Source organism: Hyperolius riggenbachi, chromosome 1 (assembly GCF_040937935.1).
Source record: "Hyperolius riggenbachi isolate aHypRig1 chromosome 1, aHypRig1.pri, whole genome shotgun sequence".
NCBI lineage: Eukaryota > Metazoa > Chordata > Amphibia > Anura > Hyperoliidae > Hyperolius > Hyperolius riggenbachi.
In genome coordinates, this window is record NC_090646.1 from 149146040 (window position 1) to 149170958 (window position 24919).

At 43.4% G+C, this 24919-nt stretch overlaps 1 protein-coding gene across 1 annotated transcript in view; it reads left to right on the plus strand.

The window, feature by feature from the left end:
• LOC137568225 (cytochrome P450 3A24-like) overlaps positions 1-24584 on the plus strand; it is a 40810-nt gene extending 16226 nt beyond the window's left edge. Inside the window, exons 4-13 of the mRNA XM_068278743.1 lie at positions 4671-4770; positions 9337-9450; positions 10851-10939; positions 13072-13220; positions 13328-13455; positions 13899-13977; positions 16095-16255; positions 17978-18204; positions 21381-21543; positions 22802-24584. Coding sequence (XP_068134844.1) covers positions 4671-4770; positions 9337-9450; positions 10851-10939; positions 13072-13220; positions 13328-13455; positions 13899-13977; positions 16095-16255; positions 17978-18204; positions 21381-21543; positions 22802-22897 — 1306 coding nt within the window. The 3' untranslated portion in view covers positions 22898-24584. The remainder of the gene's footprint in view (positions 1-4670; positions 4771-9336; positions 9451-10850; positions 10940-13071; positions 13221-13327; positions 13456-13898; positions 13978-16094; positions 16256-17977; positions 18205-21380; positions 21544-22801) is intronic.
• Positions 24585-24919: the final 335 nt, after the last annotated feature.

A 24919-nucleotide genomic window follows, 5' to 3' on the forward strand; every position in this document is an offset into this window, starting at 1 on the left:
GGGTACAAGGAGGCCTACACGCGGCGCCCCTGTTGAGATGCAAGAATTTGCGTGGGCCAACTCCTGCAGGAATGTCAGGAAGGTAGCCTTAGATCCTGCACTATCTGGTAGGCGATTGCAGCTTGCAACGGTTTCTAATTTTAATTAGACGAGAGTCAGTTTAAATTTGAATGAGTCATTAGACTTGAGGCAGCCAGTATATAAGTCAGGCGAAACTGGTCAGAAGCACACACCTTTCACTCTCCTTGGATAGCATCTTTGTGTGCAGCATCTTGCAAAGATCTTTTTCTGATGAGGAGTTCAGCTCCATAGAAAAGACTGTGAAGGTATGGCTCTCATACTACATGGAAGAGCGTAAAATTGGTCTGTGATCTTTCATTTTCAAAAGACTATGGTCTGATGTGTGTATGTGACCAGAGTCTGAGCCTGCCAATAAGCTTAAATAAATAACAGACAAAGAATTAGGGCATACTCAAGACTCCAAAGGGAAATGGGTTAAGGCCTTGTTCCAGTGGCGTAGCTACAAACCTCTGGGCCCCGATGCGGAATCTGGATGTGGGCCCCCCCCCCCCCCCCCCGGCAACAACAGCCCCCCCTCCCCCGACAACACCCGACGGATGCACACACATATCAAAATCCCTATAGCCAGCTATAGGTACCCCCAGTATAGGTAGTCAGGCATAGGTAAGCCAGTATAGTTGCCCCCGGTATAGGTGAGATAGGCAGGCGCCGCCGGTATAAGTTAGATAGATAGGTGCCCCCAGTACAGGTTAGCTAGGTGGGTGCCTCTAATATAGGTAGCCAGAATAGTTGCCTCCAGCGTAGGTTAGATAGGTAGGTGCCCCCAGTATAGGTTAGTTAGGTAGGTGCCTCCAATATAGGTAGCCAGTTTAGTTGCCACCTGTATAGGCTAGCTAGGTGCCCCCAATACAGGTTAGATAAGTAAGTGCCCCCAGTATAGGTTAGATAGGTAGGTGCCCCCAGTATAAATTAGATTAGGTCGGTGCCCCCTAGTATAGGTTAGATTAGGTAGCTGCCCCCCAGTATAGGTTAGATTAGGTAGCTGCCCCCCAGGATAGATTAGGTAGCTGCCCCCAGGATAGATTAGGTAGGTGCCCCCCAGTATAGGTTAGATGAGGTAGCTGCCCCCCAGGATTAGGTTAGATTAGGTAGGTGCCCCCCAGGATAGATTAGGTAGCTGCCCCCAGGATAGATTAGGTAGGTGCCCCCCAGTATAGGTTAGATTAGGTAGCTGCCCCCCAGGATTAGGTTAGATTAGGTAGGTGCCCCCCAGGATAGATTAGGTAGCTGCCCCCAGGATAGATTAGGTAGCTGCCCCCCAGTATAGGTTAGATTAGGTAGGTGCCCCCCAGGATAGATTAGGTAGCTGCCCCCCAGGATAGATTAGGTAGCTGCCCGTCCCCATAATGGAGGGGGGGGCCGCAGCCGCGGGGAGGGCAGCCCGACCTCTCCCTCCCTTCCTCTCCCCGGGGCCCCCCCTCAGATGCAGAGTAAGCGGCTAACGGAAGCGCTATAGGCAGAACTCACCTCCGTCCCTGGTTCCAATCGCCGCTGATCTCCTCTCTGGCTGGCTCTGCATAGATGCTTACACACGCAGCTTCCTGTTTAGCCGGAAGCTGCGTGTGTAACAACATCTATGCAGAGCCAGCCAGAGAGGAGATCAGCGGCGAGTGGAACGCAGGGAGGTGAGTTCTGCCTATAGCGCTTCCGTTAGCCGCTTACTCTGCATCTGAGGGGGGGCCCCGGGGAGAGGAAGGGAGGGAGAGGTCGGGCTGCCCTCCCCGCGGCTGCGGCTCCCTCCTACCAGCGCGAACGGGCGCATGGCCCTCCAAACGGAGATGGGCCCCCCGGGCCCCTCCCCCGCCTCCTCAGGAGCCGGGCCCGGTCGCCAAGGCGACCGCTGCGACCACGGGCCCTACGCCCTTGCCTCGTTCATATTAGAAACGCGGACGGGCACGCGCGTGAAATGAAACGCGTACGAACGCACGCCATCCGCATTTGTATGCGTTGCGTGGCTGATCCCATCACTGAAAAGTGAATGGGACAGCCACGCGTTTTTGCAAAAAATGCGTGCAGCATGCGTTCCCGGACCGCACAGGTCCGGAACGCATGCAGTGTGAACATCAGACAGTGCACTCTATGCATTGTCTGATGTCGTGCGTGTCGGCCTCCCGAACGCGTTTCCAAAACGCGTCTGGAAACGCGTGCAGTGTGAACGGGGCCTAAAGCTGGAGTATCCATTGGTGCAGAAGATTGGGAAGTCTCAATGGAAACAATTAAAAAGATTTTTCAATGTGTATATGAATGTGAATGTGCCATATAACTGTACATAATTCACCAGACAAGGTCTCCTTCCTTTAAATGACAACTGTAACAAGAGGCTGCCATATTTATTTCCTTATAAATAATACCAGTTGCCTGGCAGGGCTGCAGGGCTTTTTGTCGGAATCACACCAGAAACAAGCATGCAGCTAATTTTATCAGATCTGACAATAATGTCAAACATCTGATATGCTGCATTGCTTGTTCAGGGTCTATGGCTGAAAGTATGAGAGGCAGAGAATAGGAAGGACAGCCAGGTATTCTGCAGTGTTTAAAGGAAACCAGAGACCTGAGAAGCGATATTTACCCAGGGCTTCCTCCAGCTCCATAAGCATGTTTAAGTCGCTTGCCCTCCTGCCGCAGTCTGCCGTTCAGCCACAATCAGCCCCGGTAACTGTCTCAGTCATGCCAGGTGTGGTCTTCTGCACATGCACAAAAGGCACCAACTGACACGACTGAGCCAGTTACCGGGGCTGATTGTGGCTGAATGGCAGACTGCGGCAGGACAGCGAGGGACTCAGACGTGCTTATGGAGCTGGAGGATGCCCCGGGTAAGTATCAATTCTTTCTATTCTCAGGTCTCTGATATACTTTTTAAATGTAAATCATTTTAGCAGCCTCCCTATCCCTCTCACTACAGGTGTCCTTTAACCATTTAGTATGGAAATGTCCTCAGGTTGCAACATTTCTGATAACTTGTATCTTGCAAGATGAAGGACTGTGCTCCAACTTCAAGAGGTTAATGATGGAGTCATCATTCACAGTATGCCAAAAATTGCCCTTAAAGTGGAATTGAACTCTTGCACAGGACACAAGGAAAACATAACAGAAATACACCCTGTATGTATTTAAACAGTTTAGCCTGTGTAATTCCCCCTCATTTGTGTCTAATCACTAGTTGTAATTTGATCCTTCCCCTGTGTCACATGACTGCTTATAGCAGATAACCCCATTTGAAAGCACAGGATGTAAACAATATGTCTGCTTCTGTAAATCAGGAAGTAGAAACTGAGCAGATTTATTTTAGGATTTGTATCAGCTGTAACAAAGAAATGTTTTTTGCTTAAAAGTTATTATGCTGTTGTGTATCTTTTAGAACAGAGAGGAGATCTGAGTTCAGGTCCACTTTAAGTGGCTCTCCCCAAGCCTTCCAACTCTATCAAGCTGGATTAAGTGCTTAGATAACAATTTACCACATCAAAAGTGTATCTACACCCGTAGGGTGTAACGTTTTGTTATGTTATGGAATGTTATGTAATGGCCAAGTCAATCACCTGACCTGAATCCGATTGAGCATGTATTTCACTTGCTGAAGGGAAAATGCCTCAAGAACAAGCAGGAACTGAAGACAGTTGCAGTAGAGGCCTGGCAGAGCATCACCAGGGATGAAACCTAGCGATTGGTGATGTCCAGGGGTGTAACAATAGACCCTGCAAGGGATGCAGCCGTAAGGAGGCCCAGAAGCAACAGGGGGCCCCCATCCTGAGAGACTGACAACTAAGGGCAAGGAGAGAAAACACTTTCTGCTCTCTGAACAATTGTTCTAATGACTGCATCTGCTCAGTCACTGATATGGAATCATACAAGGTTTTGCAGACAAAGATTTGTAGACAGTCCCTATTCAGTGTACAGCAGGGTATTGTGTACAGTGCTATTCTACCCCTCCCCAAGTGCTGTGTCCTGTAGTGATGCTTGGGGAGTTTTGGCATGGAGAGAAAAGGCATTCTGCTCTCTGCACAATTGTTCTAATGACTGCATCTGCCACTGATAATGAATCATACAAAGTTTTATAGACAGGGATGGGGGTGTGTGGCCATATTGGGCCCCATCCAAAGTTTTTTGCAGGGGGGGCCAGTCATTTCTAGTTACGCCCCTGCCGATGTCTATGCGTTCCAGACTTCAGGCTGTAATTGACTGCAAAGGATTTGCAACCAAGTATTAAAAAGTGAAAAGTGATTTATAATTATTATTCTATTCCATTACTTTTGCTCCTTAACAAGTAGGAGGCACCAATGGAAACTGTTGTAATTCCTACACCGTTCACCTGATTTGGATGTAAATACCCTCAAATTAAAGCTGACAGTCTGCAGTTAAAGCACATCGTGTTCATTTCATTTCAAATCCATTGTGGTTGTGTATAGAGCCAAAAATGTTAGAATCGTGTTGATGTCCCAATATTTATGGCCCTGACCGTATATTTGCTGCTGTATACACATGGCTCATAGTTTCTATTGGGCATGAATCTCATAAAACACTGTAATGTGTAGGATATCACCTCAGAGGTCATCTTGTTACAATTCTGAAAAAAGAAAATCCTTTTTCTACAGGTTTTATGATGGAAGACTGCCAGTTCTTGCCGTAATGGATCCAGTAATCATAAAGTCTATTCTTGTTAAGGATTGCTACACAATATTTACCAACAGAAGGGTATGTGCCATGTTTTTATTCTGACTGCTTTATTTAACCACTTCGCATCCAGACCTTGTTTCCCACTTATGGACCAGAGCAGTTTTGACAGTTTAGCTATGTCCTCATTTAATCAGAAATAACTTTATCCCTACTTATGACACAGAAATGAAATACAGTGGTTTGCAAAAGTATTTGGCCCCCATGAAGTGTTCCACATTTTGTCATATTACTGCCACAAACCTTAATCAATTTTATTGGAATTCCATGTGAAAGACCAATACAAAGTGGTCTACATATGAGAAGTGGAACGAAAATCATACATGATTCCAAACATTTAAAAAAAAAAATAACTGCAAAGTGGGGTGTGCGTAATTATTCAGCCCCCTGAGTCAATACTTTGTAGAACCACCTTTTGCTGCAATTACAGCTGCCAGTCTTTTAGGGTATGTCTCTACCAGCTTTGCGCATCTAGAGACTGAAATCCTTGCCCATTCTTCTTAGCAAAACAGCTCCAGCTCAGTCAGATTAGATGGGCAGCATTTGTGAACAGCAGTTTTCAGACCTTGCCACAGATTCTCGATTGGATTTAGATCTGGACTTTGACTGGGTCATTCTAACACATGGATATGTTTTGTTTTAAACCATTCCATTGTTGCCCTGGCTTTATGTTTAGGGTCATTGTCCTGCTGGAAGGTGAACCTCCGCCCCAGTCTCAAGTCTTTTGCAGCCTCAAAAAGGATTTCTTCCAAGATTTCCCTGTATTTGGCTCCATCTATCTTCCCATCAACTCTGACCAGCTTCCCTGTCCCTGCTGAAGAGAATCACCCCAGAGCATGATGCTGCCGCCACCATATTTGACAGTGGGGATGGTGTGTTCAGAATGATGTGCAGTGTTAGTTTTCCGCCACAAATAGCGTTTTGCATTTTGGCCAAAAAGTTCCATTTTGGTCTCATCTGACCAGAACACCTTCTTCCACATGTTTGCAGTTTGCCACAAGCCATGTGGGGGGACACAGCAAACGGGACTTCTTATGCTTTTCTGTTAACAATGGCTTTCTTCTTGCTACCCTTCCATAAAGGCCAACTTTGTGCAGTGCACGACAAATAGTTGTCCTATGGACCGATTTCCCCCACCTGAGCTGTAGATCTCGACAGCTCTACAGCTCGTCCAGAGTCACCACTGCATTTCTGATCAGCGCTCTCCTTGTTGGGCCTGTGAGTTTAGTTGGAAGACCTAGGTCTTGGTAGGTTTACAGTTGTGCCATACTACTTCCATTTCTGAATGATCGTTTGAACAGTGCTCCGTGGGATGTTCAAGGCTTTGGAAATCTTTTTGTAGCCTAAGCCTGCTTTACATTTCTCAATACCTTTATCCCTGACCTGTCTGGTGTGTTTTTTTGGACTTCATGGTGTTGTTGTTCCTAATATTCTCTTAGACAACCTCTGAGGCCGTCACAGAGCAGCTGTATTTGTACTGACATTAGATTACACACAGGTGCACTCTATTTAGTCATTAGCACTCATCAGGCAATGTCTATGGGCAACTGACTGCACTCAGACCAAAGGGGGCTGAATAATTACGCACACCCCACTTTGCAGTTATTTATTTGTAAAAAATGTTTGGAATCATGAATGATTTTCGTTCCACTTCTCATGTGTACACCACTTTGTGTTGGTCTTTCATGTGGAATTCCAATAAAATTGATTCATGTTTGTGGCAGTAATATGACAACATGTGGAAAACTTCAAGGGGGCCGAATACTTTTGCAAATCACTGTATATATTGTTTTAGACAAACTAGGCTTTCATTGTATGCCATTTTTCCCTCAAACAATTTTGTTTTCTATGAATTTTAATGGGAAAATAAGGGAAACAGTTAAAAAAACACATTATTTCTCAATTTTACCAATTCCAGTTTAATAATAAAAAGTGCTACTGTAGATAAAAAGCACAGATTTTGTTTGGCTATTCTTACCGCTTATCACAAAACTTAGATTATGTTCCTGTCACAATTTATGGTGAAGATGTTTGATTCTGAAATAATGCTACAGAGTGTATTTTTCACTATGAACTAAGAAAATAAATGTATTTTTAATAGTAAAAACCAATCTCATTAGCTCAGGAACCATATATTTCCATTCACCAATTAGTGCTGCATCAGATAGTGCCAGAAATACGCACAGGAGCAAGCCCAATCCTGCACAGCACTGCTTCTGCTACAAGACATATCTATTGACTTGTGGCTTAGATGAGGTCAAAGAGGACGTAGATATACTGTAGTGGTGGATAAAGTGGTGAAAAAACAATAACTTAGTGTGTTACATAAAAAAACACACAGACAAGGAACCTTCTCCCACAACAGTACAAGAGGAATATGGAGGCTGTATATTTATTTCCTCTTAAACTATACCAGTTGCCTGGCACTTCATTCTTAATGGAAAAAACAACAACTTAGTATGTTACATTAAAAAAAGCTGGTACTTATCCGTTAGCCGGGCGCATCCTCTAGGTGGCGACAAAACTCCACCGGAGTTACATCTTTCCCTACTATCCATGTCGGCCTGGAGGGGGAATAGTAATTAGCGCCACCTGCTGGATGCGCCCGGCTAACGGATAAGTACCAAAAATCCTTAGATGTCTGTTTTTTTCCTTTCCTATTTTAATATATTTTATCTTGCATATTGAGTGTGCAATCCACTCCTATTATTATACATAATTTGATTATTCTGCCTTTTTTAATGTGTTTGTTATAGTTTTTATGTAAGCTTTTATGTTTCGTCTACTTGTGCTTGTTCTATTATTATCACTTTACAGTATTGTCAGAAAAGGGTTAATAAGAATATTTCAAATTACATATCTATCTGCAAACTTAATTAGTACAAAAAGAAAAACAAATAGACACAGAGTACCTCACTGATGATAAATCAACCAAAATATCAATCAATAATTTTTGATATTTTGGTTTATTTATCATTAGTGAGGTACTCTGTGTCATTTTTTTCCCCTTTTCGTATTGCATTCACAGACTAGAGACTTTACTAGTGTTTGGTTATTTATTTTTCTGCCAGTAGTCCCAACATTACTTAATCTGTACAGTCATATAATTAAATGACTTACCTTACCTTTATCTTAAAGCAGGGGTCTCAAACTCGCGGCCCGTGGGCCATTTGCGGCCCTCGATACAATATTTTGTGGCCCGTGCCGGCAAAAGCTTCCTTACAGTTCGCTTCAGTGCTCCCAAGTAATTCGCCGCATCCCTGCCGCTAAACGAGGGCTGCAGAGCCCCCAAATCGCCCGGGGGCAATCCGCCAGCATTTCCTGGAAGGGGCAGAGCTTTCAGCTCTGCCCCTCCTGACGTCAATCGCGGCGCATCGCCACCTCTGCCTGCCCCTCTCACTCATCCTTCACAGAGTGGGGCGGGGAGAGCCGGCGATGCGCCGCGATTGACGTCAGGAGGGGCAGAGCTGAAACTGAAAGCTCTGCCCCTTCAAGGAAATGCCGGCGGATTGCCCCCGGGCAATTTGGGGGCTCTGCAGCCCTCGTTTTGCGGCGGGGACACGGCGGATTACTTGTAATGGGAGCACTGAAGCGAACTATAAGGTAAAATAGGCAAAATACTTCGCTTCAGTGTGAATTTGATTTTGAAATAAAAATCAATGCAAGGGACGGTTTTGGGCGGGAGCTGCTGATTGACTTTTTTTGTGAGATCCCTTATGCGGCCCAGCCTCATCCTGACTTTGCCTCCTGCGGCCCCCAGGTAAATAGAGTTTGAGACCCCTGTTTTTAAAGCAATAATCAAGTCTGAAATAGAAAACAACCCAGAGCATAGCAACAGTATTAAAAATGTCTAAAGCTAAGAATTTCAGTTTCAGTAGTTGTTGGCCAAAGATATCGGGACTCGATCCCTCGGGCGACAGATTGAGAGTTAAATGCTGTACAAGCTCATGCTCTGCTTAGCAGAGCCACACATCTGTTTCTATGAGGAATAGAGGAGTGACGATGCACAGCAAAGCAGCTTCCTGTGGTGGTGGTGGTGGTGGGGGGGGGGGGGGGGGGGGAGGAGGGCGAGGAGTAGAACAATGCTCTTGGGGGGCGCTGTCTCTGGATTTTCACATGAGTTCTGGGGACACAAGTTCACATGCTCTATTCCTGGCTTAGGCCATTTAGCAGAGTTATTCACCTTTGGGGCCGGTTCTGAACTCGCAGAGGTTCACTGCAGGCAAATTGCGCGGGGAAACTCTGCCATAGGGAACAATTGCACCGCCGGCTGAGCGATTCGGCCTGCATTTTCATCCGAAAAGGTGGGGGCACAGCTGATGGGATTCGTCTCAGTATCCGCACACCAGGAAGTGATGCCGCGCATCGCGCAGACGTGTGCGTCACAAGTGGAAACAGGCTCTAAGAGTGAGGAGCTTAATTCCTGCCTTATTTGTATTGCTGCAGCCCCTACACTGCCCCAGGCTGATCTCGGTCTGGAAGTTTCTTTGACTTGTAGTATTTTTCTTTTTCATCATGCTATACATTTTCTGTACAGTTTTGTTCTTCATTAACTCGGCTTTGATCTAAAAAATCTTTCTGTTTTAGGATTTTGGTTTGAGTGGACCTCTGAAGTCAGCCGTATCCATTGCTGCAGATGATCAGTGGAAGCGAATCCGAACGGTGCTGTCGCCTACATTCACCAGTGGAAAACTGAAACAGGTGAGCTATGACTATATAATATACACTAGCTGATGGCCCGGCGTTCCCCGGGTATATGTATTGGGCTGGTGTTGGCTCCGCCCACTTTTCCTTATCATAACACACAGTAACTCTATTACCTAGTTTGTGAGCTTTGCGGTCTTTAGCATCAATAATTTGCATTGAAATGAAACAAATCTGATTGGCTTTAGCACTACCCCCTTTTGTGAATTTAAACCCCAGTCACCCAATGACCAACTGTACAGGTTTGAGGCTTGTGCCATTAACAGTGCAAGAATGGCAGCAATTAAATATTCCGCTTGAAAATCAATAGGTACATTTTGATTGGCTTTTGTAGGCTCCACCCACTTTTCTGAATATTAATCCCAGTCACCCAGTGACCAACTGTGCAAAGTTTGAGAACCCTGCCATTGCCAGTGTAAGAATGGCTGCAGTTTACATTTTCCCACGGAAATTTGTATTTGTCTCAGCCCACTTTTTGATTCTGGGGATAAAAAGTATCCTATATGTTATTCCAGGTAATGTACTATGTGTGTGCCAAATTTCATTCAAATCTGTTCAGCCATTGTTGCGTGATTGAGTAGCAAACATCCAAACTTTCACATTTATAATATTAGTAAGATTTAATCCAGCACATCATATGAAACGCCTGGATAACAGTTCAGTGCTCATTCCCACTAGACACATATGTATGTGAAAAAAGAATGCATACAAGCCCATATCCATGCAACCCAGCACATCTTACCTGGCATTATAATAAAAATCTGATAACATCTAAAGCCTCTGTCCAGCGGAGTTTTTTATTCACCAAAGCATCCCACTAGATTAGCAGTACTATGATTTTTTTTTTTTTTTTTTAAAGAAAAACTTAATATTAAAATCTAAGTTTGCTTGGAAATGGTTGTGATCAGATGACTGGCGCTGTTTCTTGGATGTTCCCTCTGTGCAAGATGAGATGGTCGGAGTGGGGGAGGTGCAAAGGAGCTGCCACTTGCCACCCCAACCAATTACGACATGAGCAAGGGAGCATGACCAAGCTGCCATTCAACTACAAAAAATGTAAAGCTAAAAAAATATATGCAAATACCTTGATATGGATATAACATGGGTATGACTTTAAACAAAAGAAAGAGCATCCCTGAAACACCACAAAACAATCATTGTCCAAAAATATAATTTGTGTTCACCTCCTACTACAATCTCCATATCAGCTCTGCCATATCACGTCTGCTGAGAATGTAAGGAGTTCTGTTTTACGGGTTTCTGCTGCAAAACATTTTTTTCTAATTTTTTACAGTCTACTTTAGTAAAGTACTGAATACAGTTTTGTGAAATAATTAAATCTTGGGGATTTACTCTCACTAAGCAAGTAAAGTAAATCTCTCTTGTGATCCACACAGATGTTCCCAATCATAAAAAGTTATGGAGAGCTTTTAGTGAAGAATATTCAGAAGAAGGTGGATAACAAAGAATTCATAAACATGAAAGAGTAAGTATGCTGTATATCTGTATAGAGAGGGAGAATGCTGGACATGGCAGACACAATGTACTGTATATCTACCTGTTAAAACATTTTCTTTCATAGGGCTTGTGCACATGGGTATTTGCGCACTGCTTCAGATGGATTTCTAAATCCTTTTCTGAAGATATTCAACATGGTCTAATTTTGAATTTGATCTTTTGAAGCAGTGTAACAGTCCTTTTGTTTCTGCATCTGTTGCAGTATGGTGTAATGGTCAATACTATATACCGGTAATCACATAGTAACATGATTATATTGTGATGGTAATGATCACATCTACACATTAACAGTGCGCTGCACCAGATGCCATCAAAATAACGCAGGGAGGGCTGTCCATTGCCAGCCAGTGCACATGTTAAAGGATATCATAGAAGTCAATGATAACAGGGATTTTGTTAGTTTTTTGCTTGTTCGTGTTTCCTGTTTTCTTAGTGCTTTAATGTATAACGTTGACTTTCCCTCCAAAATCATTAAACCCATGTTATACCACGTTTCATTGTTTGCTAACAAATCCTTTCAGCATTGCATTGCAATCATGTTATACTGTATGTGCAATACGATGCACATATTGTGAAACTACCATAAGAACCAGCGTCAGTTGGGTTTCATTGTCATTTAGAATGTATTTTAAATACTAAATATGACCCAATCCAATTTACAGTAGTAAATAGGCTACAGTGATAAGTGAAAAATCTGGCCTATATGTACATTTCCAGTATAGGTACCGGAGAGACACCCCCCCCCCCCCCCCCCCAGTATAGGTAGCCAGACAGCCCCCCCAATGTAGTAGACAGATAGCTCTCCTATAAAGGAAGTCAGAGAGGCTCTCCTACTCCAGTATAGGTACCAAGAGAGCACCCCCAGGATAGGTAGCCACAGAGCGCCCCCCACCCAGTGTAGGTATATAGAGAAACCCCAGTATAGGTAGTTAGAGACCCCCCAGAATAGATAGCCACTGAGTCCCCTCCCCAGTATAGGTACCAAAGAGCCCACCCCCCAGTATAGGTAGCCAAAGAGCCCTTCAGCATAGGTAGACAGACACTTTATGTGTGAGAGCAGGAGCCCCCTCCCTCAAATGCAGTGAGTATGAGAGGGGTGACAACTCACTTTTCCAGCATCCATGGGGAAACGAAAGCATTACTTTGGGGCTGGGGCAGAGCTTCATAGCAAATCCCAGAGCCCCTTCTAAGAGCTATATTGAGGCCCTCAGGTCTCTCATTGCAAAGGCTGGCCCAGAATGGCTGAATCAGAGGAGGTAGAAATATAGGAAAACATTTTACGAGTCCTAAAAAGACAGGGAAGTATGTATAACTCAAATAGTAACGTGATATGGTAATTATGACAAGTGCCCTACTTATTTACCGAGGAGGCTCAAATATACAGGAAGCTAAAAATCCTATCAGGCAAGAATAGGGAAACAATTTGCTTTCAAAACTATATCAACTGTTTTTCTCAGTTCCCAGACATTTACAGGCTGTTGATCAAACTATCATCGAATGAATTGAGCATTCATCAAGAATGCTGGTTCTTTGGATGATCATCAGTCATCACAGCAGCACACAGTGGCGCAGGGGGAGCAGTGTGCAATGCACAGCCACATAGCGTTGTAGTGTATCGAGACAGCTACAGTATTAGCAGCAGAGGTGAGATTTCTGCTGGACTCTGGTCTAATATCTGCTGGTTCAAGGTGGTAATATACATCAACAATCATTATAAAGTAGACAAATCTATAACTGTTTTAAAAGTCCTAACATATATATGAATGATTAAAGTAGTTTTTGACATAGTCGGAACACACAGAGGTTCTCATACACCGCAGCTTCTGAAGAGTTATGCTGGGCATACATGGCTCGTTTTTGCTGCTCGATTCTCTCGTTCGATCGTTTCGCTGCTCGATTCTGCAGTCGATTCTCTTATCTTACGCTTGTTTTTCTTATCTTTTTCCATTCACTTCTATCAAAAATCGAGTGGCAAAACGATTGGGCGGGAGATCGGACATGTTGGAAATTATCTATCGAGCCATCTAAATGGCTCAAGAACGAACCGTGTATTCCCAGCATTAGATTTATTTAAACTTTTGTTGTTGTGTTGTCTTTCAGAATCTTTGGAAGCTACAGCATGGACATTGTTCTGAGCACATCATTCAGTGTGAACGTGGATTCCATGAACAATCCCAACGATCCATTTGTTTCGAATGCCAAGAAACTTTTCACTTTCTCCTTTCTCAATCCCCTGTTCTTAACAACATGTAAATTACACAAATCACATGATGCCATTTATTTGCTAAAATTACAATCCCCCACCATGCTTTGGAGAGGTAAACACTTACATTATATATTTTCTTCTTCCTTGCAGTGCTGTGTCCATTTCTGGTACCTCTTCTGGAGAGATTGAATTTCTGCTTTCTTCCTATAAGTGTACTGAATTTTTTCCAGGATGCCATCAGAAGCATCAAGAAAAACAGGCAAAAAGGAGTTCACACTGTGAGTGCTAAAATAAGGTCAATGGTCAGACTGCCCCAATGGTCACTCGAGGAAGGTGTGTAGCTACAGGTTCACAGGTTCATGGGACTGCATAGGCCACAGAAACTGGGTGTCATCAATCTATAGATGATAATAGAAGCTAGTGTTTCTAAACATTTTGTATTACAAATCTTACTCGCTGCAGCAGTTTTTAATGATTCTCAAGCTGCTTTTTTTTAGTTATTTAATACAATTTTTTTACAGGAAGTGATCCATTTTCTTCACATTCTTCATATAGTGACCAGATTAATGGTTATGAGCTAATGAATGGGCAGGTACTCCCTGGATAACATCAGTTATTATTAGTCACCACTGGAATGTTTTGAGTTAATGCCTGTGTCATTTGATGTTCTTTTGTCATACCACTACATATAATACGTTTTTGTGCACATTTGCCTGCTTAGGACCGAGTGGATTTCCTCCAACTCCTAGTGGATTCCCAGAACAAGGATGGAACATCAGAAGACAGTCATGGCTATAAAGGTATAATGCACTTTTGGTGATATTTGAACCAGGCTTAGCAGTCTCTAGAACCATATGAGATATCTCAAGTATGATGGGCTGTGACACGCTTCACTCTATAATATATCATGTCATGTATGTCAACAACTCTTTACTGAAGTATGTTTGCAGTAAGAGCAGATTTCAGATTAAAGGGACACTATTGACACGTTTTTTTCAATTGAGATAGGAAATGTTTGGGAAGTGCTGCTAAGTGTTGGTGTATACATCTGAATCCTTATCTCTCTGTTTACTGTTTATCTAATCCTTTTCACACCTTTCTGAGGGCAATCTGCTGAAATTCTTTCTGATGACAGACTCAGCCATGAGGGAAGGGGGGATTCCCTTCATAGTGCATCATTAACTCCATGAGTGCAGAGAGCTCAGTCAGAGACAGGCAGAGCTTTCTCTGACAGAGAGCAGAGGAAATGTATCTTATGTGCAACATAAACATCTGTTATTGTGTGTGTGAAACCTGATATATGAAAACAAAAGCCTGTCAGGTAATCTGCTTCAATATTACACTGTTCTTAGCATGTCAGGTTGCAGAGATTCTTACAGATTTATACCTCTGAAAATGAGACATTCCAAACGTAGCTAAAATCTACACACAATGAATTAAAGCTTTTGCCTTTTATATTTAACATGAAAAGTAGGAACATGTTTACACAGCTACTTAGTTTGTTTGTGCATTGTCATTTTGGAACTCATGGTTTGATAGTGTACCTTTAAGTTACAAATAAACACTCTGAGGCAGGGCCGGATTTACCATAAGGCACGTGCCTACAGGCGCTTGATGACGGAAAGGTGGTTGACTTTCTTCCCGGAGTGCCTCCCTCCGTTCTTGCCTATGCAGAGTCCTGAGCAGAGCAGGGTTACTTACCAAGTTCTCTGCATTCCACTGACGAGATCACCCTTCAATCAGGGGCAACTCTAGCTACTTAAAGGACTTATGAGCTGAATTTAAAAAAAAAAGGTAATTACCTTGAATATCAGACCTCAGGGCAGACGATCAGTGCCTCCCTTCACTTTCCCAGACGCTCTGTTAGCTAAATCCAGTTATCATTACCAGCCCCGACCCAGCCCAGGGTCGCCTTTATCTCATGGCGATTAGAATCATTACTTTAAAAATCACCCCCCTCCACAGTTCACATAGCCGCTACTGTGGCTGTGCAGGATTACAGCCCTGGGAGCGGCACATCGTCGCTTCGTATACTCTGTTACACGTCATGTGGGCGTCACCACATGACCGCCTACATGACTGACTGCACTTTGAGCCAGCCGCGCTCCCTCAGCACAGAATACCAGCGCTGAGCAAGGGAGGACGTTACCTAGCTACAGGTTTTGTTTATAAAGAAGATTTGAAGCGTAAGTTATTAACTTCAAATCTGCTATAAACAAATCCTGTAGCTAGGTAACGTCCTCCCTTGCTCAGCGCTGGTATTCTGTGCTCACAGAATTGTTGTGGTCCTAGAGACCACACCGCCGACAAGCTTGTCGTAAGCGTTTCGGAGGCTGCCAGCTCTGGATCCGGGCTGCAGGAGAGGACGGGGATGCCTCATTAGGATCCAGAGGCTCCCCCTCCCAAGTACAGTACCCTCCAGGGGCTCTTTTTTTTCAATGCAGGTACACTTTAACTAGTTATATTACACTCCACAACTAGACAAAATAGAATAGGGAGATAAATGTGAACTAACGCAGACATGAAGGGAGGACAAATCTGTGAAAAAAGGTAGTTACTACTGAAGTGCCCCACAAGATAATGGGCTGATCAGCATCTACGTTGCTTACTACAAAAGCGACAGGATGCCCAATGATTACGTAAGAAGTATCCGCTCTGCTTGTTTTTTGTTAAATAAATCCTTTTTATAGCTAATTTTACCACATGCTCGCTTCATTTTATCTAGTCATTATAAGAACAATAATTTGCTATAGTTTCTCTTTAAGAGAAATCTCCCTATTTAGAGCACAAACAATAATACAAATTCAACAGGTGTGGCAATCCTTCCTCACCCTGATCATCATGACTAAACAAAAAGGGTCTAGAGCTGCACTTTCAGACCTAATTAGTATTCATTGTTCTGTATCATTTTTCCCAGAACTGTCTGACTCAGAAATCATGGCGCAGGGACTTATCTTCATCATTGCCGGCTATGAGACAACCAGCACCACTCTTATGTTCTTGGCATATGTTTTGGCAACAAACCCCGATGTCCAAACCAAACTGCAGGAGGAAATTGATGCCCATTTACCGAATAAGGTAAATCATAACATTCTCTTTGCTTTGTGTGCTTATTCATTTGTTTTGCTTTATATATTTTATACTTTTTAATAAGAAAGTAAGTTGTCATATACTGTCAGTGATGTGACAAGTTGCCAGGCCAATATAGTATAATCATTACTACTTGCTTTATAACAATACTATTTGAAAGTTAGAGGCACTGTAGTGACATATAGTAGAATGCAGTAAATTATTCTGGATACTGACTTTTACAGTAATTTCCCTGGTTTCAGCATCATAAACACTTCCTATAGTTGTATATTGAATGTAGCTCTGCCCTCTCAGTGATGTTTAGCCTAGGCTGATTAGCTTTGCGAAATTCTCCCTCTCAGAGCATTTTGGGAGACTAGGTACTCACTCTCAATAAATAAACATTCTGCAGAGATCATCAGACAGGACTAAATATGTTGACAGCTTTGATACATTTCAGATTATAAACCAGGGTGAGAAAAGATTTTTACAATGGGCAAACACTGGTTAGATAATTTATAAATGAATATTGTAAAAAAAAAGTAAAAAACAGTTTTATTCATTATGTTATTGTCACTAAAGTTCCTCTATAACTCTATAAGAGATATGCAATGCTAAAACAGGAACTTAAACCGCTGTGTGCAAGCTTAGTTATTGATCGATAGTAGTAATGGTGCTTAGAAAAATGACTATGCAGGTAGAATGGACAGGACTCCTTGTGCTGCTTGAGCCTATGGCAGTCACATGCTATGCTATGTAGGAAGTTCCTTGTGTATTATCCCTCAAAAGAAGAACTGAATAAAATATAATAAATACAAATGCTCATTTTTTTTACAATATTACTTTATAACTTATTTAGTCAGTGTTTGCCCATCTTCACCCTGATTTACCTTCTTCAATTTATCATAGATATCGCTATCTTTACTGCTGGCAAGGTGCATCACTCTGGGATGTTTTTGTGAAATGAGCAGAAACACCAGCTGTTCTCCAAGAGTGCTCTGGGCTGAAAGGCAGTGTGATATCATAGCCTAGGCTAAGGATCACTGGGAGGGCAGGGTTACATACCAATGTACAGCAATATAAAACATTAGGAGCAGAGACATATGGTAAGTCTAATGTTTCCAGTACAGGAAAAGTTAAGAAACTCCAGTTATCTATGCAAAAAGCCATTGAGCTCCACGACTTTAAAAGTCGCAGAGAGCTCTGGCTTCTGAAGCTTGTTATCGCAACTGTCAATCACTGTATTTTCTTTTTCTCTGCAGAGGACAGTTCAAAAGTTCATTTGCCTGCTCTGTAAAATCATTTAGAATGCTGAGTAGTGTGTAAACTGCAAATATTAGAGATTGATGCAATGTTATAAAAAAAACTATATAACTGAAAATAAAGATATGAGAATATTTTCTTTGCTACTAATGTTCTATTAATTATCTATACTACACAACCAATTCATTATATCATCATTTTTTTTCGCTTCAGTGTCTCTTTAAAGCAGTGTTTGTATTATGCTTTCTGCTTCAGTGTGTGTGACTGACAGTGCCTGAACAGGGCCTGCTGCACCATGGACGCACCAGGTTTAGTATATTTTTATTTTTTACTGGTTTTAGTCCTCTAAACCCAGGTGCGTCTTATGGTGTGGAAAAATACAGTATATTTTAAAAATCTGTCAGTTGATTTATAAACTATTATGAGATAATTGATATATGAGATTAAGACATTTTGATTTATCTGCAGTCTCCTCCGACCTATGATGCTCTGATGCAGCTGGAATATTTGGATATGGTGATTGATGAAACTCTGAGACTGTACCCTGCGGCTTTGAGAATTGAGAGAGTTTGCAAACAAACAACCGAAATCAATGGAGTGACCATCCCAAAGGGAGTTGTCGCTGTGATCCCGAGTTTTGCTCTACACCGAGATCCTGAACTCTGGCCTAACCCAGAAGAGTTCCGACCTGAAAGGTATCACCAGGGTATCTTCTAGGATAAATATTTCTTAGGGAAATAAGTAAAAAAATACCATGGCCCATATGCATTTCACTTTCTACTGAGTTTTCTCTTAGGAGATAATTTTTCATCTTCTCTTTAAAGAGACTCTGTAACATCAAAAACCTCCCCTAGGGGGTACTCACCTCGGGTGGGGGAAGCCTCCGGATCCTAATGAGGCTTCCCACGTCGTCCTCTGTCCCACGGGGGTCTTGCTGCAGCCCTCCGAACAGCCGGCGACAGACCCGACTGTAGATTCAATATTTACCTTTGCTGGCTCCAGAGGGGGCGCTGTGGCTGCTTTCGGCTCGGAAATGGACGGAAATACCCGATCTCCGTCGGGTCCGCTCTACTGCGCAGGCGCCGGAAACTTGTGCCTGCGCAGTAGAGCAGACCCGACGGCGATCGGGTATTTCCGCCTACTTTGGAGCCGACAGCCGTCAGAGCGCCTGCGCAGGAGCCGGGAAGGTAAATATTGACGTCACCGCTGCACGGAGGGCTGCAGCGAGACCCCTGAGGGACGGAGGACGGACGTGGGAAGCCTCATTAGGATCCGGAGGCTTCCCCCACCCGAGGTGAGTACCCCCCAGGGGACGTTTTGACGTTACAGTTCCTCTTTAAAGGACAACTGTAGTGAGAGGGATATGAAGGCTTCCATATTTTTTTCCTTTTAAGCAATACTAGTTGCCTGGCTGTCCTGCTGATCCTCTGCCTCTAATACTTTTAGACTGCTTTCACAGTGGGACATTACAGGCGCACGTCAGAGACGCCTGTAATGCAGCCCAACTCACAGTAATGAAAAATCAATGGGCTGATCACAGTGCCCACGTTGTGTTACATTGTAACGCTGGACGTTCAAAGAAACTGCAGCATGCTGTGCGTTATATGTAGTTTTAGCTGCGTTAGACTGTTTGCACATGCTCAATAAGGGGAGAGTCCGCTATTGTTCCTAGCCACATGGCTAATTAATATTCACTGCACTGTAGTGTTGTCCAGATCATGAACGATTTGGATCTTTGATCTGGATCGTTTTTGTGAGTCGAATCATCTGGTCAATCACAATGAAGGATTCGGTTCACAGTGGATGTCTGGAAGAAACAGGAACTGCAGCTTCTGTGCACAAGCACAATCTTCCTGCTGCATCTCTCCCTTCCCCATTAGCACCCTCAATGTGCCTTCATTCTCCTGCACCTCTCACTCTGCTGCACCCCTGCTTCCCTAGTAAAATGATTCAGAGATTCGGTTCAAAGATCCGGATCTTTTCAATGATCCGATTCGAATCATCCAAATCATTGAAAAGATCCGGACTTCCCAGGATAGCACCAAGAGCCTCATAACACGGCTCAATCTGACGTCCAACTTCAACACCACCATGCGTTGCGATAGGGGCCGTTATGCGACCTTAACGTCCCCTAAAACGCAACATATTGGTGTGAAAGAGGCCTTAGCCATAGACCCTGAACAAGCATGCAGTAGATCAGGTGATTCTGACATTATAATCAGATCTGACAAGATTAGCTGCATACTTGTTTCTGGGCCAAATAGATCAGCAGGTCTGCCAGGCAACTAGTATTGTTTAATGGGAAATAAATATGGCAGCCTCCATATACCTCTCACTACAGTTGTCCTTTAAAATAACTTTTCAGCACTTTGCAATTGAAAAGGTAACAAAAATCAGGTGAAACAGTTCTATCAAATTTTTTTTTTTTTTTTTTGCTTGCTGGTGGTTTAAAGGATATTAAATTGACAGGTTGTGAAATATCACCAAGGAGAAAACTCAGGAGAAAAAATAATTGCATATGCCCTGATGTGTACCGTGATAAAGAGAAAAAGGCTCATTTCAATTGTATACATTTTCTGATTTTTGGATTGCCAGCAATTTTGCAGTAAACCTGATGATGTAAATTGTGGAGAGCAGTTTCAACTACAGCAATTCGATTCTTCCCCAAACGTCAATGGAAGTGCAGAAAATGACATTTACATTTTCTTGCAAATTTTAATTTTTGCACTTGCAAAACAATCAAAATAAATCACAAATTTGTGATCAAATTGCAGCGCACGGTGAAAATGGGCCAAAATATGTAACATTAAGTAGAACAAAAAACCCACTCAACATACATAGTATCTTACAAACATTGCATATTACAGGACATGCTTATGAACCAGACTGAGGGCCACACACAGATTAGTCACCAGAATCCACCAAACAGATACAGGCACTTATGTGAACACACATGCACTCCAGGCCTCCAGCCAGGTGCAAAAACCTCTATTTTTAATCATAATTAAAAGCACATGTATTAATAGCATGACATTTCAATAGCAAGTTTTACCTCTTCAGCACTGCTGTAGATGAAATCTATGTCCTGTTTGTGCCCATCAGTCTGACAGGATGTATATTTCACCTGTTCGTCGCCTCGCACTTCTGCTGCTAGAGACAGCATCACACTGCCTAGAGTATCTGGTCCCAGCTTGATGGCATCATCAAGCCGGGACCTAGTACTTGGCAGTACGAGGCTGGATGCCATCCTGAGAATAGGGGGAGCAGCTCATTGCTGGATCAAGGGGAGGTGAGTAAATACCTACCAACCATGCTTCCTGCTGCTGATCTCTGCATATGGAGGCCCATTACACCACCATGGAAACTATGGGGTACAACTGACCACCAGGAAAACTATGAAGGACCACTGACTACCACATCTATATTCAATGAGGGACTACATAAAGTATCCATTCAAAGTATATTCACTTAGTTCACCTGTCTATTTCATAGATTTGGTAAGATTGTACAATCATGGTTGTATATTTGATGGACGCCTTTAGATCCTTGGATACTAACCCTTAACTTGCTTAGAGGAATGTTTTGAATTGAGGATCAAGTTTGGCTTGATTACCAACCACTCTGAGGCAGACTGCTGCTTTGTCCTGCATTAGGAACTGTATTGAAGTTTACTTCCATTGGAACATTTTTAGATAGTAGATTAATTAACATTTTAGTTTGCAAACTGGCTTCTCTCTGCACTGGTTTAACCTCTTTGAAGGGTGCGGAATGCATATGGTTTAATTGAGCTCAAGGCCTGCGAAGGAGTCACAGGTGCATGCTGGTTAGGGGTCGGATAAATCACTAAAAGCTTTTTTCTTTGTTTTCCCAGGTTCAGCAAGGAGAACAGAAAAACCCAAGACCCGTATACCTTCCTTCCCTTTGGTGCTGGACCCCGTAACTGCATTGGGATGAGGTTTGCTTTGATCAACATGAAGTCTGTCATCACCATGTTGCTGCAGAATTTCAATTTCCGGACCTGCAAGGACACTCCGGTAAGAAAACACTTGCTTTTATTGTAACACTTGGGATAATTTTACATATGGTGCGGCACGATCGTCCTGCAGAGGAGCCTGAGGCAGGACTCCCACACTGCACCATTCCCCTGTGCATATTACCATGCAGCAATGCGCAGACAGGTTAATATGCATAGCTAGCCCTCCCCCGAACAGTGACATGCCCCCTGTTGGACAGGAAGTAGGTTACTGTTTTCCCCTCAGTCAGCGGATGTGCACAGCAGCACAATAGACTCCAATGCAAATGCCTGCAGCACGGTACTGCTTTGCGTTGCAGAGTTTGCGTTGCCTCTGCATTGTCGAAACCACTTCCACTGCATCGCATTGCACTGGGGGTAGCGTGGCATGTGTCATTAAGACTAATGGCCACTGCAACAAGGGAGTGGCAGGGGAGTGTACTGCGACACATGATGTGTGAAATGGGCCAAAACCAACAGACTTCTATTCTGATATTTAACTCTATCACCAAACAATAATCCAAACCATATACTTAGTTACAGCCACAGCGATCCTTCTATAACTCTTCTGGAGTCTTAACAGGATTCCATACAGATTGAGTGTATTCCTCAGGGTCTTCCAAGATTGTCAAGCTACTACATAACACATACCGTATAAACTCACAAGCCGACCCACGTATAAGCCCGAGGTACCCACTTTTACCTCAGAAACCAGGAAAAAGTGATTGACTTGCATATAAGCCCCCCTCCCAGTATATTCCCCTCCACAGTAGGAAGATGTGCCCCCAGTACAAGTCAGCCCCCCTCCCCATAGCCATATGTACCCCACGGATCATACAGCTGTGTCTCAAGAAGCCACTAGATGGCGTCATAGACATGATACACAGTGATTGCCACACAGGAAGAATTCCCGATCATTGCACCACTGACACGTTGCTTGCACGCTCCACTTCACAAGCCAGGGGACACAGGTAGTCTTGAGCAGGGCACTCTGCACACCATGCTGCAGGGGACGAGGAGCACGGACACAGCAGGGAGCCAGCTGGCAAGAGCAGAATCACTAGTGCACGATCCTTACGTTCCTCTGCCAGTAACAAAACCTGCTCCACCATCCATTCTGCTCCACTGACTCACGTATAAGCCAAGGGGGTAACTTTTCAGCACATTTTCTGTGCTGAAAAATTAGGCTTATATGTGAGTATATAAGGGATCTAAAATAGGTGAGCACTTAAAAGCAGAATTTATTTTACTGTATGTTAATGAAATTATTTGCATTATAGATCCCACTGGAAATTGACACCACAGGTTTCCTAAGGGCAAAAAAGCCTGTTCTACTCAGTCTGGTACCCAGAGAAAGCCAGAAGACTGACAACTAGACGTGGAAGACAAAGAGGAATGGCTGCCAACAGCTCAGGAATGGACCTAACACTATCAGCACATCATACAATACGCTTTATATGAATACAAATTTGCACTTGACATTTGTGTAGAGAACTGGCTTTATAAAGACACCAAAGATACCACTAATATAAATATTTGTTCTTTAAGTGTACCTGAAAGATACCGGAGATGAAAGTTAAAAAAATGATTTTTACTTACTCCGCTGTGCCGCTGTCAACCCCGCTGACCGGTAGCATTCTGGGCATAAGCATCTCGTACAGACTTATCTCCTGGCTATGGGAGTGCAATGGTGGAGGTGCATGGCCTGGAGCAGCGCATGCGCAGTTGCCCACAACCCAGGTGGATTGGGTACTTCACAGCTGATCAGACCGGGGAGGTTGACAAACTACAGGGGGCTGAAAGGAGCCCCAGGTAAATAAACATCCTGTTGTTCCCTTCATCCCAGGTTTTCATTAAAGCGGGAAATAATAGTGTGTATTGTTATGGTGAAGAAAATGTTTTTAGTGACAGCTGGTTAGTTGGTAAATTACCAAATTCCCTCCCGTTTGTCAGTACCAGTAAAACGCCATCACATATACAGTATAACAGGTTGTTCAGAAATATACAAATGCTGTGCATTAACTCCAGCCAACCATATTGCCAAACCCAGACTACAAAAACAACCTCGGGAGGTTCTACACTTTCCTCTGTCTGCAAAATTATGAAAAAATGTGTTGGCTTGCGTTCAGCTTTAACACTTGCATACTAATATCAATGTGAACCATAAATCCAAGTACAGTACAGGTAGTCCCCGACTTACGAAGGACCCGCTGATACGAACAGCTTCCATGGGAACAAATAAAAAAAAAAAATCAAATTGAACTTGTAGTTTTTGAGAAAATCGATTTTAAAAAAAATTCTAAGAAAAAATGGCTTTTAAACTTTTATAAGCAGGTACAGAGGGCAGAGGGGGGCACTGGAGGCACAGAGGCGGTACAGGGGACAGAGATTGCACAATGTTCTGAATAAAGAACAGGTTTAGGTTAAGAACTAACCTACAGTCTCTATCTCGTTCGTTAACCGGGGACTACCCATACTACCAAATTTACTCATGGCAGCGTAAGTGTACATAATTAGTGTACGTTAATGCTGTAATCACATACTTTAGATAGGATAGGAATTCTGCTTTGTACAGCATTAACCGCTTCCGGACCAGCGTGGTTGAAATTTACCTCTTGCTTGTGGCTGCGTAGCCCTGACAGGACATAGATTTCAATATTTCCGCTGTGTGGTCCCGCCGCTTTATCCCCTTCACAACTCGCTCACTCTGCCATCAAAATAGGAGCTGTTTTCATTGGCTCCTGACCGCGTGATCACTGTGAGCCAATCGCGTTAGCTTACATTGATTGACAGGGTCAGGAGCCAATGAAAGCGGCTCCTGACCGGGGCACAGAGCTCTCCCATCATAGCGATGGCAGAGAGAGGGGCCTACAGGGATGGAGGAATGGCGGGTATGTGCAGTGATTCGTCGATCGGCGCCATTTTGTGGTACCAGCAGTCTCTGGTCCTTATGGGGCAAGAGACTGCTGGTATGGAAGTAGTTAATGCATTCTCTGAAAACTGGCCAGTTGTAAACACATCTCACACAAATACAATGTAATGGAAATAAAACATTATTTTGCATTCATTGTCATGTTTTTTTTTTCCATATAACCTAATTGAGTATCCTGCATAATAAAACGTGTGTGTGTGTGTGTGTGTGTGGTGTGTGTGTGTGTCTGCTTCCTGACCTGACAGTTTGCTGTCTATGAACCTCATTGCATTGAGGGAAATAACAGCTTTTTCCAACTGCCAAGCATATACTGCAGACAGCTGTCGAGGGCAGGCGAGCGAGACGCATCTGTGCTCGCGATGCTGGGGGAGCACTCGTAGCCTAGCGCCCATTTTTTAATGGGCGGGCTTTTTTACTAATGATCTATAATACATTATTGGCTGATGTCAGTGTGACATCAGCTAAA